Source organism: Microcaecilia unicolor, chromosome 8 (genome assembly GCF_901765095.1).
Source record: "Microcaecilia unicolor chromosome 8, aMicUni1.1, whole genome shotgun sequence".
Lineage (NCBI taxonomy): Eukaryota > Metazoa > Chordata > Amphibia > Gymnophiona > Siphonopidae > Microcaecilia > Microcaecilia unicolor.
This window is the reverse complement of record NC_044038.1, coordinates 236,705,418-236,723,064: the sequence shown is the minus strand read 5'-3', so window position 1 is coordinate 236,723,064 and position 17,647 is coordinate 236,705,418. Positions and strand designations below refer to the sequence as shown.

At 45.4% G+C, this 17,647-nt stretch overlaps 1 protein-coding gene across 1 annotated transcript in view; it reads left to right on the top strand.

The window, feature by feature from the left end:
- Positions 1-17,647, top strand: part of PTPRT (protein tyrosine phosphatase receptor type T) — a 708,336-nt gene that overhangs the window by 103,886 nt on the left and 586,803 nt on the right. The window contains exon 3 of the mRNA XM_030212174.1: positions 508-589. Coding sequence (XP_030068034.1) covers positions 508-589 — 82 coding nt within the window. The remainder of the gene's footprint in view (positions 1-507; positions 590-17,647) is intronic.

Here is a 17,647-nt window from a genome sequence, read left to right as displayed (position 1 = left end):
GATTTTCCAGATTTAATTTGTGATGTGCTATCTCTCACTGTTACCAATAACCTACCCTTCAATTATGGGCTGCTCATGTCTTTGTCAGTGGGCAAACTTACAAAATCAGCAAGGGATCAAATACTTATTTCCCCCACTGTAAGTGAAAACATTCAAGCATTACTATGACAGTCTGACAGGGTGGGAGGAGGGGGGTGGGTAGGAAGTATGCATTATGTATACATATTATATATGTATACATATATATATTATGCATATATGTATACATTATACATAAAATATACATTTTCATTAGGGATATCCTGAAAACCCAACTGGCTGGTGGTCCCCCAGGACAGATAGAAAACCACTGCTCTAGTTGACCTACTGGTGACCACCAAGAAATGATCTGGGGAATTCACCGCTAGGAATCAATCTGTAGTGTCAAAATAAACTTGCACACGGGAGTCTGTATGGGTGTGATAAATTTATCATATGTATTGATTGCTTTTGCCTTGTACCTTTCAGGTTATATTTGAATCCGTGTCCTTGAAGGACCATCCAGGGTATATTGCTGTGGATGAAGTGAGGGTGCTCGCCCATCCTTGCAGTGAGTATCTCATTATTTTTCCACCACTTCTAACTTTAGTACTTCTCAGCGATACTTTTCAGGTAAGAGCAGTCCTTGGATTCTGTTTTAATCAACTTCTGCAGTAATAGCCTTGAAGCCAGAGTGAATGTAGTCAAGCTTGAACAAATGCATCATTTTCTAAGTAGAGCAACAGGCGGTACCTGTACAAACCTTTAGCAGCTGCAGCTGGCCAGATTACATTCAGTACAAAATTATTATAGTTGCTATTCATATTTTCCTTATTGTAAGCTTATAATGAAATATTCGTGCCTAAGTCTCTCACTTCTCAGTGTGCATTTGGTTCGTTAGCACTCCTTAAAAAATTTAAATTGCATAAAATTGATTTGATGTATGTTAAACCTATGAATTAATACATGCACAATCAAGAAGCACGTGGTAAATGTTCTAATGTCCGTTATAATTGTTTTATTAAAGCGAATGCCTGAAACTAACAGAAAGCGCTTGTATCAAATACAGCAATTCCCAGTCTTGTGACCCAGAACACAGCTGCTAGGCTTATTTATGGTAAATCGAGGTTTGAAAGTTCAAGACCACTGCGTGAGAAACTGCACTGGCTCCCTGTCAAGGACCGAATAACATTTAAAATTTGCGCTCTGGTGCATAAAATTCTGTATGGTGAAGCCCCTGCGTGTATGGGACACCCTTGTCAGCTTACCACCTCGAAACTCTCACAGATCAGCTCGCTTGTACTTAAATCTGCATTACCCAATCTATAGTGGCCTCAAGTATAAAACCACCTACGCCTTCACCTTTTCCTATATTAGCGCACAGCTGTGGAATGGTCTACCTAAATTTGTGAAAATTACCCCTGATCATCCGACCTTCAAAAAATATCTCAAGACCTTCTTATTTGGAAAAGCTTACACTCAAGACCCGCCCCGCATGTCTTCCTGTTGAATTCAAATTCTCTTTCCGCATTTCCCCACCTTTGCTATTACTCTCTAGTCTCTTTCACTTCAATGTCGTTGACTGTTTGTTGTAGAATTGATGTATGATTTCTGTAGATTACTGTAAACCACATTGAGCCTTCCTGTGGGTGGGAAAATGCGGGCTATAAATAAATAAATAGTCACAGCAGCAACAATTTGGTGACCCTGCCAAGACACATCTGAATGACCTGCCTATGTACTTCCAGTGTGGGTCGTGATCCCAAACACATTGTGCACAACCCCATTTTGGGTCACAACCCACAGTTTAGGCAGCGGTGATCTAATATGTAAACTACTTTGGATGTACCACAGAAAGGCTGTATGAATATCAAGAATCTAAAACAAACAAATATAAAATGCACCTGAAAATTTGAACAAAAGTCTGAAAAATCCAAAAATGAATTCAAAAATTTTTTTTTGCCTGCCACTTTTATATACAGTGGGTAGGAGAGGCTGCTACAGTAAGAACATCAGAACATAAGAGTAGCTGTACTGGGTCAGAACAATGGTCCATCTATCCCAGTAACATTTAACTTTTTAAAGGGCAACTAAGATAAAATGAGGAAATTGTTAAAAAAAAAATAAAGTTGAAAAGAGCAGCTGCAAAGGTTAGGAGTGTATAACAGGCAGGGGCGTAGCCACGGGCGGGCCTGGACGGGCTCAGGCCCAGCCACTTTCCCTCCGGGCCCAGGCCCAGCCACTTTCCCTCCAGGCCCGTCCATCCAACATCCTGCTGCTGACACTGCCTTTTCTTCCGCAGGAAGCAGCGTTCAGCAGCGTTGCCTGCCTGCCTGCCTTTTAAAATAATTCGTCTCCCCAGGCCCCGCTGCATTTATTTCTTTGCCCGTCGCAAAGCGCTGCCGTTCGCACAGGCAGCTCCGCTCCCCTTTGCCGCGTCCATCTGGCCCTACGTGTCCACTACAGGAAGTGGATCAGAGAAGGAGGTGGGGCTGGTGTTTGGGTGGTGGGGCTAGTTCTGGGCAAGAGTTCTACGGTCTGTGCCCTGAAAATGGCAGATACAAATCAAGGTAAGGTATACACAAGAAGTAGCACATATGAGTTTATCTTGTTGGGCAGACTAGATGGACCGTGCAGGTCTTTTTCTGCCGTCATCTACTATGTTACTATGTATGAGAAGGCCGGATGGACACGGCAAAGGGGAGCGGATCTGCCTGTGCGAACGGCAGTGCTTTGCGACGGGCGAAGAAGAAAATGCAGCGGAGCCTGGGGAGACAAATTATTTTAAAAGGCAGGCAGGCACCCAGGCAATGCTACTGAATGCTGCTTCCCGTCACGCTGGTGACTGGCGCAGGGATGAGACTTTTCAAGTCTTGGGGGCCTCCAGAAGTTTCTTCATCTGGCAGGGCCCGGAGATCCCCGCCATCCCAGGTATTTATCTTTACGGGAGGGGGATGGACAGAGAGGAAATATGTGGGTCATGCCCACCCAGTCCACCCCTGCCAGGCCCACCCAAAAATTGAGGTCTGGCTACGCTATCGATACCAGGTATGGAAGTTGTTTAAAAATTGCTAGAAATATCGCAAATATCACAAAATTGGAGAACAAAATATAACACTATAAATATCAAAAAAGTATTTTATTCTGAACAATGAAGGAAGAGACCAGAAAAAAAACAACAACAATTTTTACCAAATGAAATCTCAGCTGCCACAGGTGATACCATCGTGATACTTTTATGCATGTATCCTGTACCCCACCTAGAACAGTGGATAGGTGTGGGCTATAAATATTTTACTTTTTAGATGTAACCTCAGGCTATATTGTGCTATTCCAACACCAGAGGCTAGCACAGCTTAATAAACAGGGGGAAAGTTACATGGAGGGGCATTTTCGATATGACATCTAAGTCGACTTTGGATGTTTTGCAAAAAAAAAACGTCCAAAATCTAAATAGGAAAGAAGGTCATTTTCAAAAAATAAAAACGTTTATCTTTTGTTTTCGAAAATAGAAGGTTTTCTGATTTGGGCGTTTTGTGTTTTGGTCCATTTTCAAACAAAAAACGTCCAAGTGCAAAACGCACAAAATCAAGCCATTGGGATGTAGAAGGGGTCAGCATTTTTGGTACACTGGTCCCCCTGATATCCCAGGAAAGCAATAGGGCACCCTAGGGGGCACTGCAGTGGACTTCATAAAATGCACCCAGGTACACATCTAGTAAAGAACACTATCCAGCTTATTTTCGAAAGAGAAAAACGCCTATAGTGTGACCTAAATCGGGAGATAGACGTTTGTCTCGCAAAGGCGCCCAAATCGGTATAATCGAAAGCCGATTTTGGGCGTTTCCAACTGCACTCCGTCGCAGAAAAGAATAAAGTTGACGGGGGCGTGTCGGAGGTGTGGTGGAGACGGAACTGGGGCGTGGTTATTAGCCGAGGAGAGATGGGCGTCTTTAGCTGATAATCGAAAAAAAAAGGTGTTTTTACCGCGATTTTGGGTCACTTTTTTTGGACCCTTTTTTTCATGAACAAGTCCCAAAAAAGTGCTCCAACTGCCCAGATGACCACTGGAGGGAATCGGGGATGACCTCCCCGGACTCCCCCAGTGGTCACTAACCCCCTCCTACCAAAAAAACCCCACTTTACAAACTTTTTTTCCAGCCTCTATGCCAGCCTCAAATGCCGTACCCACCTCCATGACAGCAGAATGTGTTCGATCCTCTCACAGCCTTTCCCTGGGTCAGATGTGGCTCTCGGGTGCACTACAGGGTCACATCATTATTGCATTGTGGTGGGTGTAGGGTATTGGGCTCCGTGATTTCATTAGCTTGTGTTACAGTCTCACGATGTTGGTAGTTGGAAGGCTCTTCTCCCATGGTGCTTTTCCCCCTGCCTACTGGGTCAGAGTTGCCCTGTTGTGTTTCCTGTTGTAGTCCATGCGGTAGTGGCCATTTTTGTAAGCCAGTTTTAGTTCCCTTTCCTGTGTTAGCCACGTTAGACAACTTAGTTCTTCCCTTGAATGTGGCTGAAAGAGGGCATTGTACAGCATTCTGCCAGCTCTGACCTACTGCTCATCTCAGTACCAGGGAGACTCGTTGCCAGTGGGGCACAACCTCTGATCTGCAGTTAACTGTGAGTAAATGCGGTTATTCCAATAAAGGACGTTTTCGGAGAGATTAGTCTTCAGGTGTCAACTGGTGTGCCAATGTTATATAGCAGCAACCAGTCCTAGAGGCCTGCGTGTATGCAGGTCCCTGGAGCACTTTTAGTGGGTACCGCAGTGCACTTCAGCCAGGTGGACCCAGGCCCATCCCCCCCCCCCACCTGTAACACTTGTGCTGGTAAATGAGAGGCCTCCAAAACCCACTGTAACCACATGTAGGTGCCCCCTTCACCCCTAAGAGCTATGGTAGTGTTGTACATTTGTGGGTAGTGGGTTTTGGGGGAGGGGGGTTGGGTGCTCAGCACCCATGGTAAGGGAGCTATGCATGTGAGAGCATTGTCTGAAGTCCACCGCACTGACCTCTAGGGTGCCCAGTTGGTGTCCTGGCATGTCAGGGGGCGAATGTACTACGAATCGTGGTCCCTCCCACGACCAAATGGCTCGGATTAGGACGTTTTTGAGCTGGGCGTTTGGTTTTTTTTTTAGCGATAATGGAAACTAAAAACGCCCAGCTCAAAAACGTCCATTTTTTCGAAAATTCGGTTCAGCCCGCCCCTTCATGGACCCGTTCTCAGAGATAAACGCCCATGAAGATAGGTGTTTCCGTTCGATTATGCCCCTCCACATAACTCTTCTTCTCTACGATTTCCTAATGTGTCTGTAACACATGAACCTCTTTCGACAATAACATCACTTTGTATTTGTTTCATCACTGGAGGTGGCTAACGCCTCACGGTACATAAGTACATAAGTAGTGCCATACTGGGAAAGACCAAAGGTCCATCTAGCCCAGCATCCTGTCACCGACAGTGGCCAATCCAGGTCAAGGGCACCTGGCACGCTCCCCAAACGTAAAAACATTCCAGACAAGTTATACCTAAAAATGCGGAATTTTTCCAAGTCCATTTAATAGCGGTCTATGGACTTGTCCTTTAGGAATCTATCTAACCCCTTTTTAAACTCCGTCAAGCTAACCGCCCGTACCACGTTCTCCGGCAACGAATTCCAGAGTCTAATTACACGTTGGGTGAAGAAAAATTTTCTCCGATTCGTTTTAAATTTACCACACTGTAGCTTCAACTCATGCCCTCTAGTCCTAGTATTTTTGGATAGCGTGAACAGTCGCTTCACATCCACCCGATCCATTCCACTCATTATTTTATACACTTCTATCATATCTCCCCTCAGCCGTCTCTTCTCCAAGCTAAAAAGCCCTAGCCTTCTCAGCCTCTCTTCATAGGAAAGTCGTCCCATCCCCACTATCATTTTCGTCGCCCTTCGCTGTACCTTTTCCAATTCTACTATATCTTTTTTGAGATACGGAGACCAGTACTGAACACAATACTCCAGGTGCGGTCGCACCATGGAGCGATACAATGGCATTATAACATCCGCACACCTGGACTCCATACCCTTCCTAATAACACCCAACATTCTATTCGCTTTCCTAGCCGCAGCAGCACACTGAGCAGAAGGTTTCAGCGTATCAACGACGACGACACCCAGATCCCTTTCTTGATCCGTAACTCCTAACGCGGAACCTTGCAAGACGTAGCTATAATTCGGGTTCCTCTTACCCACATGCATCACTTTGCACTTGTCAACATTGAACTTCATCTGCCACTTGCACGCCCATTCTCCCAGTCTCGCAAGGTCCTCCTGTAATCGTTCACATTCCTCCTGCGACTTGACGACCCTGAATAATTTTGTGTCATCGGCGAATTTAATTACCTCACTAGTTATTCCCATCTCTAGGTCATTTATAAATACATTAAAAAGCAACGGACCCAGCACAGACCCCTGCGGGACCCCACTAACTACCCTCCTCCACTGAGAATACTGGCCACGCAATCCTACTCTCTGCTTCCTATCTTTCAACCAGTTCTTAATCCATAATAATACCCTACCTCCGATTCCATGACTCTGCAATTTCTTCAGGAGTCTTTCGTGCGGCACTTTGTCAAACGCCTTCTGAAAATCCAGATATACAATATCAACCGGCTCCCCATTGTCCACATGTTTGCTTACCCCCTCAAAAAAATGCATTAGATTGGTGAGGCAAGACTTCCCTTCACTAAATCCGTGCTGACTTTGTCTCATCAGTCCATGTTTTTGTATATGCTCTGCAATTTTATTCTTAATAATAGCCTCCACCATCTTGCCCGGCACCGACGTCAGACTCACCGGTCTATAATTTCCCGGATCTCCTCTGGAACCCTTCTTAAAAATCGGAGTAACATTGGCTACCCTCCAGTCTTCCGGTACTACACTCGATTTTAGGGACAGATTGCATATTTCTAACAGTAGCTCCGCATTGAGCCTGCAAATAGGTGGGAAAATGTGGGGTACAAATGTAATAAATAAATACATCTCACCATTGCTCCCTTATCTTGTCTGCTGAGCCTCCCAAAACCCACTACCCCCAACTGTACACCACTACCATAGCCCTTATGGGTGAAGGAGGCACCTATATGTGGGTACAGTGGGTTTCTGGTGAGTTTGGGAGGGTTCACAGTTTCCGCCACAAGTGTAACAGGTAGGGAGAGATATGGGCCTAGGGTCTACCTGTCTGCAGTGCACTGCACCCACCACTACTCCAGGGACCTGCATGCTGTTCTTATGGTTTGAACACACTTCTGAAAGACTTCATGGAAAAACGTCTAAAAATTGGTTTTGAAAATACGAATTTGGACGTTTTTACGAGAAAAACGTCCAGATGCAGACTGATGTCACTTTTTGGACCTTTTTCTCTTTTGTAAATAAGCCTGATAGTAACCTATTGAACTTTCTAAGTCTAAGGGTCTTTTTACTAAGGTGCGCTGAAAAATGGCCTTCGGTAGTGTAGATGCGTGTTTTGGGCGCAGGCAGAATTATTTTTTAGCGCACCAACAAAAAAGTGCCTTTTCTTTTGCTGAAAACGGACATGCGGCAAAATGAAAATTGACGCTCGTCCATTTTGGGTCTGAGACCTTACCGCAAGCCATTGACCTAGCAGTAAGGTTTCACGCGGTAACCAGGCAGTAATGGTCTAAGCACGTCAAATGCCACTTGATGCATGTAGCTTCCACGCACCAGAAAATAAAAAATATTTTTCAGACACGCGTAGCGGATGCATGCCAAAATTGAAATTACCACAAGGGCCAGGCGGTAACTCCAATTTGGCACACATAGGTGCCTACGTGGCTTAGTTAAAGGGCCCCAAAATAGTTTAAAACATAGGTGATTGTTTCATAACTGCATACACCGAGAAGCATAGGCACTAACTTCGTGGGTGCTGTGGGTGCTTGAGCACCCCCAATATTTTCACCTGCCGAAAGTCGGAAGTTGCCAGCCCAACCTGCCCGGTGTCCACCCTCTTCTCCCTCAACAGTCCTCCGCCGGTCCGCTCTCACCTTCCTGCGTACCCCCCAGAGTTTAAAAGTCATCTTATCTCGGGTCCCATTGGCAGCAGTTAAAGGCGAGTAGGCTCAGCGCTTCAGCCTGCCCTTCTCTCTCAGCTATGGTCCTGCCCTCATTTCCTATTTCTGCAAGGTGTAACTGCCTGTGACTAAATTTAGTCATGCGGATGGGCGCTTGGCATATTCTATAAACTGTGTGGAAATTTAGGCTTATTCTATGAAGTACGCCTAAACTTAGGTATATTTAGGCATACTTTATAGAATGTACCTAGGCGTATTTCGTTTGAGCATCGATTTTTTTAGGAGTGATATATTTAATCTAGGAGTGGAGGAGTAGTCTAGTGGTTAGTGCAGTGGACCTTGATCCTGGGGAACTGAGTTCAATTCCCACTGCAGCTCCTCGTGACTCTGGGCAAGTCACTTAACCCTCCATCGCCCCTGGTACAAAATAAGTACCTGAATATATGTAAACCACTTTGAATGTAGTTGCAAAAACCTCAGAAAGGCAGTATATCAAGTCCCATTAACAAGATTCCATGCTGAATCTCAAAGAGTAGCAACATTCTGTGTAGAACCCCAAAGAATAGCAAGATTCCAGAATCCCAAAGAGTGGAAGAGTAGCCTAGTGGTTGCTACTATTTGAGTTTCTACATGGAATGTTGCTAGTGGAGGAGTAGCCTAGTGGTTAGTGCAGCGAACTCTGATCCTGGGGAACTGAGTTTAATTCCCACTGCAGCTCCTTGTGACTCTGGACAAGTCACTTAACCCTCCATTGCCCCTGGTACAAAATAAGTACCTGAATATATGTAAACAGCTTTGAATGTAGGTGCAAAAACCTCAGAAAGGTTGTATATCAAGTCCCATTCATGCTCCTTTCCCTTCTAAGTGCTTTTCTATAAAGGGAGCGTTCTCTTTATAAAATAGCATTTGGCGCAGATCCCAGACCTAACTTTTGGGTACCATATTTACACCTGGTAAAAGCAGGTGTAAAAACTGGTGCCCAACTTTGGTTCGCTTCGGGCGAATTCTGTAAATCCGTGTGCAACTTTTTGGAACGCCCCTTTGGCCTCGCCCCCTTTCAGATACGCTCGATTGAAGTTGGGTGTCATGCTTAGTACATAGGTACATAAGTAATGCCACACTAGGAAAAGACCAAGGGTCCATCGAGCCCAGCATCCTGTCCACGACAGCGGCCAATCCAGGCCAAGGCCACCTGGCAAGCTTCCCAAACGTACAAACATTCTATACATGTTATTCCTGGGATTTTGGATTTTTCCAAGTCCGTTTAGTAGCGGTTTATGGACTTGTCCTTTAGGAAACTGTCCAACCCCTTTTTAAACTCTGCTAAGCTAACCACCTTCACCACATTTTCCGACAATGAATTCCAGAGTTTAATTACACGTTGGGTGAAGAAACATTTTCTCTGATTTGTTTTAAATTTACTACACTGTAGTTTAATCGCATGCCCCCTAGTCCTAGTTTTTTTGGAAAGTGTGAACAGACGCATCACATCCACCTGTTCCACTCCACTCATCCTATGTAATAATTCTCACCTCCAACGTTCCATGCTTGGGACCGTGGGTCCCTGGCTGCAAGTGGTCTGCAAGGCAGACACGCAGGACGTCACTGATGTCAACACAGCTGATTGCAAGGCAAGGGGAGGAGTACGTCCCTACTCCTCCTACTGCCTCGGAATCAGCTGTCACCCCCCCTCCCCCGCGCTATGGCCCCCTCGAAACCCACCCCCTCCCGCGAACCTGTCGATCCCCCCCCCCCGCCGGAACGCCGAAACCCGCCGCCGCCGTTGTTGTGCTACCTTCCCTTCCCTTCCCGTAGGTTGCTCAATCATCTCCTTAGAAAGTTTCACTCCGTGCGTCTGACGTCAGACGCACGGAGTTAAACTTTCTAAGATGATTGAACAACCTACAGGAAGGGAAGGGAAGGTAGCACAACAACGGCGGCGACGGTGGCGGCAGTTTTCGGCGTTCCGGGGTGGGGGGTGGGATCGACAGGTTCGCGGGAGGGGGTGGGTTCGAGGGGGCCGTAGCACGGGAGGGGGATTGCCTGCCTAAGGCCCGTTTCCTTTTTTACTAGTTATTTTATATACCTCTATCATGTCTCCCCTCAGCCGTCTCTTCTCCAAGCTGAATAGCCCTAGCCTCCTTAGTCTTTCTTCATAGGGAAGTCGTCCCATCCCCGCTATCATTTTATAGAATAGTGTACAGGAAGATGCGAGTTCAAATTTTTAAAACTGCCAGTTATCATCAATTGCTTGTTAGAACCCAGTAACTGAGGTTTCCAAGCTCAATAGGCAGTTTATTTGTGTGCGCAGACATTTTGGCATGATATATAAAATCTGGGGATATATTACATGCTCTTGAAAATTAAAAGCAAAACGTATGTGGTTTTTGATATGCTAAGTTTCTGTGTTGTATATTTACTGGGTTTCACTAAAATCTTGAATGAAAAAAATATATATATTAAAAAAAATGTATGGAGTGTAATCCCAGCCTTTGAGAATGCCTCCTCAACCCAAAGGTAAATTTATGTATGCGTGTAACGTGATATGGAAATGAGGCATGCAATTTTAATACATCTCATGTCTGTGGGTAAAGCACTGCTGGAGAAAAAAATGGAATCTGCTTCCACTTCACTTTCACATTTTTTACATTAGAAGAAAAAAAAAAGCAGGCAATATGGGATAGTGGGGTGGGGGAGGGGGAGGGTTCCTAAATATGCAAAACACTCACAATGTCCACTGATGACTCATCTTGGGCCACATGTGTTTATCTTCTTGTTTTCTCTTCTAAGTCATTAAGTTAATTGAATAATAATGAAATGAGGCAAATCTTCCCCTCCCATGGATCACCCATCAGCAACACTCTCCAGTGCCTTCAGCAATGAAATCATTAGCAGTTCGGCAGGGGGCCTCGCTGTGGGGTGACTCTCTGGCAAGAAGCATTAGTCATGATCCAGTGTTAGAAGTCTAGCAGCTGGAACAGAGGATGTGCTGAATGCTTCCAGCTTGAGAAGCAGCCAGACACCTTTAGTCATTTTCTATGGATTTGCCCATGTGCTTCAAACAATACAGATTTCATCCAGTTTGATTCTAAAAAATTATTCTAAATATTAATTAAAATCAGGGTCTGGATAAGGAGGTGGCAACTAAGGCAAATGCCCTGGGTCTCTGTGCCACAGGGGGCACCAAGCCTAGCTCAAGCAGAAGAAAGGGGACTTTAGGGCCCCTCCCCAGCTTCAAGGGGACCTTGGGGCCCCTCCCCAGCTTCAAGGGGACCTTGGAGCCCCTCCCCAGCTTTAATCCTGGGCCCCTGCAAATCTAAAAATGTATGAACTAGTTCTGCAGTGAGTGTGTGAAAGATCACCTGTAATTCCACTGTAGACCAGAGAGTCAATTCCATTTTTTTAACTAAATTACCGAGATTTCAAATACAATATACCTTTCAAAGTGCATATATTTCTCAATCTAACAAATATCAACAATTTAGTTGTAAACCCAGCTGTAGCCATTTCTTTATGGAGGAGGAGTAGCCTAGTGGTTAGTGCAGTGAACCTTGATCCTGGGGAACTGAGCTCAATTCCCACTTCAGCTCCTTGTGACTCTGGGCAAGTCGAACGGCATATTTTCAAAGCACTTAGCCTTCCAAAGTTCTAAAGCTAAGTGCTTTGAAAATAACCCATGCATGCCCCTGGTACAAAATAAGTACCTGAGTATATGTAAACCACTTTGAATGTAGTTCCAAAAAAAAAACCCCTCAGAAAGGCGGTATATCAAGTGCCATTAACAAAATTCCATGCACAATCTCAAAGAGTAGCAACATTCCATGTAGAACCCCAAAGAATAGCAAGATTCCGGAATCCCAAGGAGTGGAGTGGAAGAGTTGCCTAGTGGTTGCTACTATTTGAGATTCTACATGGAATGTTGCTGGAGTGGCCTAATGGTTAGTGCAGCAGACGCTGATTCTGGGGAACTGGGTTCAATTCCCACTGCAGCTCCTTGTGACTCTGGGCAAGTCACTTAACCCTTCATTGCCCCTGGTACAAAATAAGTACCTGAATAAATAACCGCTTTGAATGTAGTTCCAAAAAAAAACCCCTCAGAAAGGCGGTATATCAAGTGCCATTAACAAAATTCCATGCACAATCTCAAAGAGTAGCAACATTCCATGTAGAACCCCAAAGAATAGCAAGATTCCGGAATCCCAAGGAGTGGAAGAGTTGCCTAGTGGTTGCTACTATTTGAGATTCTACATGGAATGTCGCTGGAGTGGCCTAGTGGTTAGTGCAGCAGACGCTGATTCTGGGGAACTGGGTTCAATTCCCACTGCAGCTCCTTGTGACTCTGGGCAAGTCACTTAACCCTTCATTGCCCCTGGTACAAAATAAGTACCTGAATAAATAACCGCTTTGAATGTAGTTCCAAAAAAAAACCCCTCAGAAAGGTGGTATATCAAGTGCCATTAACAAAATTCCATGCACAATCTCAAAGAGTAGCAACATTCCATGTAGAACCCCAAAGAATAGCAAGATTCCGGAATCCCAAGGAGTGGAGGATTAGCCTAGTGGTTAGTGCAGCAGACTTTGATCCTGAGGAACTGAGTTCGATTGCCACTGCAGCTCCTTGCGACCCTGGGCAAGTCACTTAACCGTCCATTGCCCCTGGTACAAAATAAGTACCTGAATAAATAACCGCTTTGAATGTAGTTGCAAAAAAACCCCTCAGAAAGGCCATCAAGTGCCATTAACAAGATTCCATGCACAATCTCAAAGAGTAGCAACATTCCATGTAGAACCCCAAAGAATAGCAAGATTCCGGAATCCCAAGGAGTGGAAGAGTTGCCTAGTGGTTGCTACTATTTGAGATTCTACATGGAATGTTGCTGGAGTGGCCTAGTGGTTAGTGCAGCAGACGCTGATTCTGGGGAACTGGGTTCAATTTCCACTACAGCTTCTTGTGACTCTGGGCAAGTCACTTAGCCCTCCACTGCACTGCCCCAGGTATAAGTACCTGTATATACTATGATAAACTGCTTTGAATGTAGTTGCAAAAATATTTCAAGTCCCATTTCCCTTTATCAAGATGTACAATGCATCTCCTATAAATTATAGATGATTGTCTGAGTTTAGTATTAACATATTTAAAAAAAATGAACACAGTTAAAAGCTCTGTTTCAGAGGGAGACATCAGTAAGAACGTGTTCTGATTTGGTGAATTTCAGTAAGTTTAGGCCTTTTTAAGATTCACAGAACATAAGAGTAGCCATATTGGGTCAGACCAATGGTCCATCTAGCCCAGTATCCTGTTTTCCAAACAGTGGCCAAGCCCAGTCACAAGTACCTGGCAGAAACCCAAATCATGGCAACACTCCATACTACAAATCCCAGGGCAAGCAGTTGCTTCCCATGTCTGTCTTAATAGCAGACTATGGACTTTTCCTCCAGGATTTTGTCCAAACCTTTATTAAACACAGATACGCTAACCGCTGTTACCACATCCTACTACTACTACTACTACTACTATTTAGCATTTCTATAGCGCTACAAGGCGTACGCAGCGCTGCACAAACATAGAAGAAAGACAGTCCCTGCTCAAAGAGCTATGTAATAAAAGTGAGCCAAGTATAGGACAATCAAGCCATTGTGACATCACTGATGAGGTTGGCTCTTATTGGTGGCCTGAGGCATTATGACATCACAATATCACCTCTGGTTACAAGAGACTACTACTACTACTATTTAGCATTTCTATAGCGCTACAAGGCGTACGCAGCGCTGCACAAACATAGAAGAAAGACAGTCCCTGCTCAAAGAGCTATGTAATAAAAGTGAGCCAAGTATAGGACAATCAAGCCATTGTGACATCACTGATGAGGTTGGCTCTTATTGGTGGACTGAGGCATTATGACATCACAATATTAGCTCTGGTTACAAGAGACTACTACTACTACTACTACTATTTAGCATTTCTGTAGCGCTACAAGGCATACGCAGCGCTGCACAAACATAGAAGAAAGACAGTCCCTGCTCAAAGAGCTTACAATCTAATATCCTCCGGCAAAGAGTTCCAGAGCTTAGCTATTCGTTGAGTGAAAAAATATTTCCTCCTATTAGTTATAAAAGTATTTCCATGTAACTTCCTCGAGTGTCGCCTAGTCTTTGTACTTTTGAAACAAGTAAAAAATCGATTCACTTCTACTCATTCTACACCACTCAGGATTTTGTAGACCTCAATCATATCTCCCCTCATCCATCTCTTTTCCAATCTGAAGAGCCCTAACCTCTTTAGCCTTTCCTCGTACCAGAGGAATTCCATTCCCTTTATCATTTTGGCCGCTCTTCTTTGAACTTTTTCTAATTCCGCTATATCTTTTCTGAGATATGGCGACCAGAACTGAATGCAATACTCAAGGTGCGGACGTACCATGGAGCAATACAAAGGCCTAACAGTGTTTCTGTCTTATTCACCATCCCTTTCCTAATAATTCCTAGCATCCTATTTGCTTTTTTGGCCACCGCCGCACACTGCGCAGAAGATTTGAACATCTTAGTAACGTGGAAGGGCATAATCGAACGGGGCCGGCCATCTATATTGAAAGCAATGGAAGTAAAACCCAGACTGGCTCAATCTGTCCTCCTTTTTCTGGAGCCGTATATTCTCCAGGCCCTCGTGCTTTCCTTTTGCTACACGCTTTATTAGTTGTATCTTTCCTAAGTTTGGTGCACTTAGCCAGTGTCGTAGCGAGGGCGGCTGACACCCGGGGCGGGTCGCCACTGTGCACCCCTTCCGGGTGCAGCACGGTGCCCCCCCTTGGCGTGCACCCCCCCTCCGGCACACACCCTCCCCCCCGGAGCGCATTGTTACTTATTTTAGAAGCGAGGGGCGAGCGGGAGGGCCGATCCGCCACCACGTCGCTGGGAGCTGCGTCGGCTCCATTGTTCCCTTGCTCTCTCTGCCCCGGAACAGGAAGTAACCTGTTCCAGGGCAGAGGGAGCAAGGAACCAACGGAGACGACACCCCCCCAGCGGCGTGCACCCGGGGCGGACTGCCCCACTGCCCCCCCTTCCTATGCCACTGCACTTAGCTGAGCTATATTCTCGTGTGTTGATGGTTGCAGGACCTCTTATGTGCAGTGGCGTTCCTAGAGGGGGGGGGGGGGGTGCGGTCCGCCCCGGGTGCATGCCACTGGGGGGGGGGGGTGCCGCACGCCTGTCTGCGCTGCTCGTTCTGTGCTCCCTCTGCCCCGGAACAGGTTACTTCCTGTTCTGGGGCAGAGGGAGCATGGAACGAGCGAAGCAGACAGGTGCGCGGCACCCCCCCAGTAGGTAAAAATGCACCCGGGGGGGTGTCCTTTTGCTGGGGGGGGGGTGGCCTTTCGCTGGGGGGGGGGGGTTGCGCTGCACCGGGGGAGGGGGCGCATCGGCGATCCGCCCCAGGTGTCAGCCACCCTAGGAATGCCACTGCTTTTGTGGAATACTGTACAAATTGAAATTCGATTCCCACGTCAGGCACAGGCAGCTCCTTGTGACTCTGGACAAGTCACTTAACCCTCCATTGCCCCATGTAAGCCGCATTGAGCCTGCCATGAGTGGGAAAGCGTGGGGTACAAATGTAACAAAAACAAAAATGAAAAGTAACAAAAAAAAAATTAATTTGGAAGACAATGTACTTTTCTATATAAGACGTTGATTGGAGGAATCCTGTTTTGTTTTATTTGGTAATGCAATGTCTCTGTGCCGCTTTATACCTTGTTTTTTTTTTTTATTGTTGTTGCTTTTTGTTTGAATTACATTGTTTATTGACAAATTAGAATTATTTAAATAAAAATGAATATCAGACTTTGTTTCAAAAGAATTCACTGTGTATTCCCTGGCCCATAAAAAACTCATATTTTAGTGCTTCACATCAGAACACAAGGGTTTCAGGTCTCTTACCCTGGAAACTTGTGTGTTGTGTGTGTTTGCTGTAAGTTGCTGGCCGTTATTCATTTTTGTTAAAGCATCTGCTCAACAACCAGTTTCTGATGTTTTTGAGGAAATTGGGAGAAGAGAGAGAATGTTGTGAACTGTTAAAATATGATGAATGACCCCAATTAAACCAATTTGCAACATCTCATTATAAAATGGCATTGTTTTTAGTAATGACATGATCTGCAGCAATTAACAGCCTTGTCAGAACATATCAGGCAAGGTTAGCAATTTTTCCCTGCAACTACCATAGTTCTCACTTTAAAGATGTCACAGTGTTTTAATCAGCTTGAAATAAATGGATATATTTGCCTTGGTAGCCATGGATTCTATTACAAGTACATTTCACTCTCTAGTAGTTAAGCCCAACAGTACCATGTGACCTGGATCCATTGGCTTTGCCTTTGAGTTCTGAAGAAATCTGAATTGTATTTTCTGGGCGACCGCACCTTGAGTATTGTGTTCAATTCTAGTTGCCGCATCTCAAGAAAGATATAGTAGAATTGGAAAAGGTGCAGCGAAGGGCGACTAAAATGATAGCGGGGATGGGACGACTTCCCTATGAAGAAAGACTAAGGAGGCTAGGGTTATTCAGCTTGGAGAAGAGACGGCTGAGGGGAGACATGATAGAGGTACATAAAATAATGAGTGGAGTGGAACAGACGCTTCACATCCACCTGTGAAGCGTCTGTTCACGCTTTCCAAAAATACTAGGACTAGGGGGCATGCGATGAAACTACAGTGTAGTAAATTTAAAACAAATCGGAGAAACGTTTTCTTCACCCAACGTATAATTAAACTCTGGAATTCGTTGCCGGAGAAAGTGGTGAAGGCGGTTAGCTTAGCAGAGTTTAAAAAGGGGTTGGACTGTTTCCTAAAGGACAATTCCATAAACCGCTACTAAATGGACTGGGGAAAAATCCACAATTCCAGGAATAACATGTATAGAATGTTTGTACGTTTGGGAAGCTCGCCAGGTGCCCTTGGCCTGGATTGGCCGCTGTCGTGGACAGGATGCTGGGCTCGATGGACCCTTGGTCTTTTCCCAGTGTGGCATTACTTATGTACTTATGAGATGTACGTAACCAGAATCCCTTATTGCAGACTTTATGGAGTCTTACAACAAACTCCACTAATTCATTTACTGCGGCGCTAACCTGGCGGTAATCAGGCAGTACCGCACACTGCCCAGTTACCACCAGGTTACCAAGGGAGCCCTTACCATCACCTCAGTGGGTGGCAGTAAATGCTCCTCGACGCATGGCCACTTGGTAAGAGTAATCATACTGCATTGCCACTTTTTTAAGGGGCTTTTTACCCACTGCAGGAAAAAAAGGGCCTTCCTGCTACCACAGGGCTCTTTTTACCACAGCAGGGGCGTAGCCAGATGGCCAATTTTGGGTGGGCCTGAGCACAAGGTGGGTGGGCATGGATTTTTCCCCTCCCAGTTCCCCTCCAGTTCGCTCCTCTTTCCACCCCTCCCTGCCCACAAACCCCAAATATTAAATACTTGAGCTGACGGGGATCCCCAAACCCTGACAGCTGAAGATTTCCTCCTCCTCCTTGAGCAGCCAACACTCTTCCA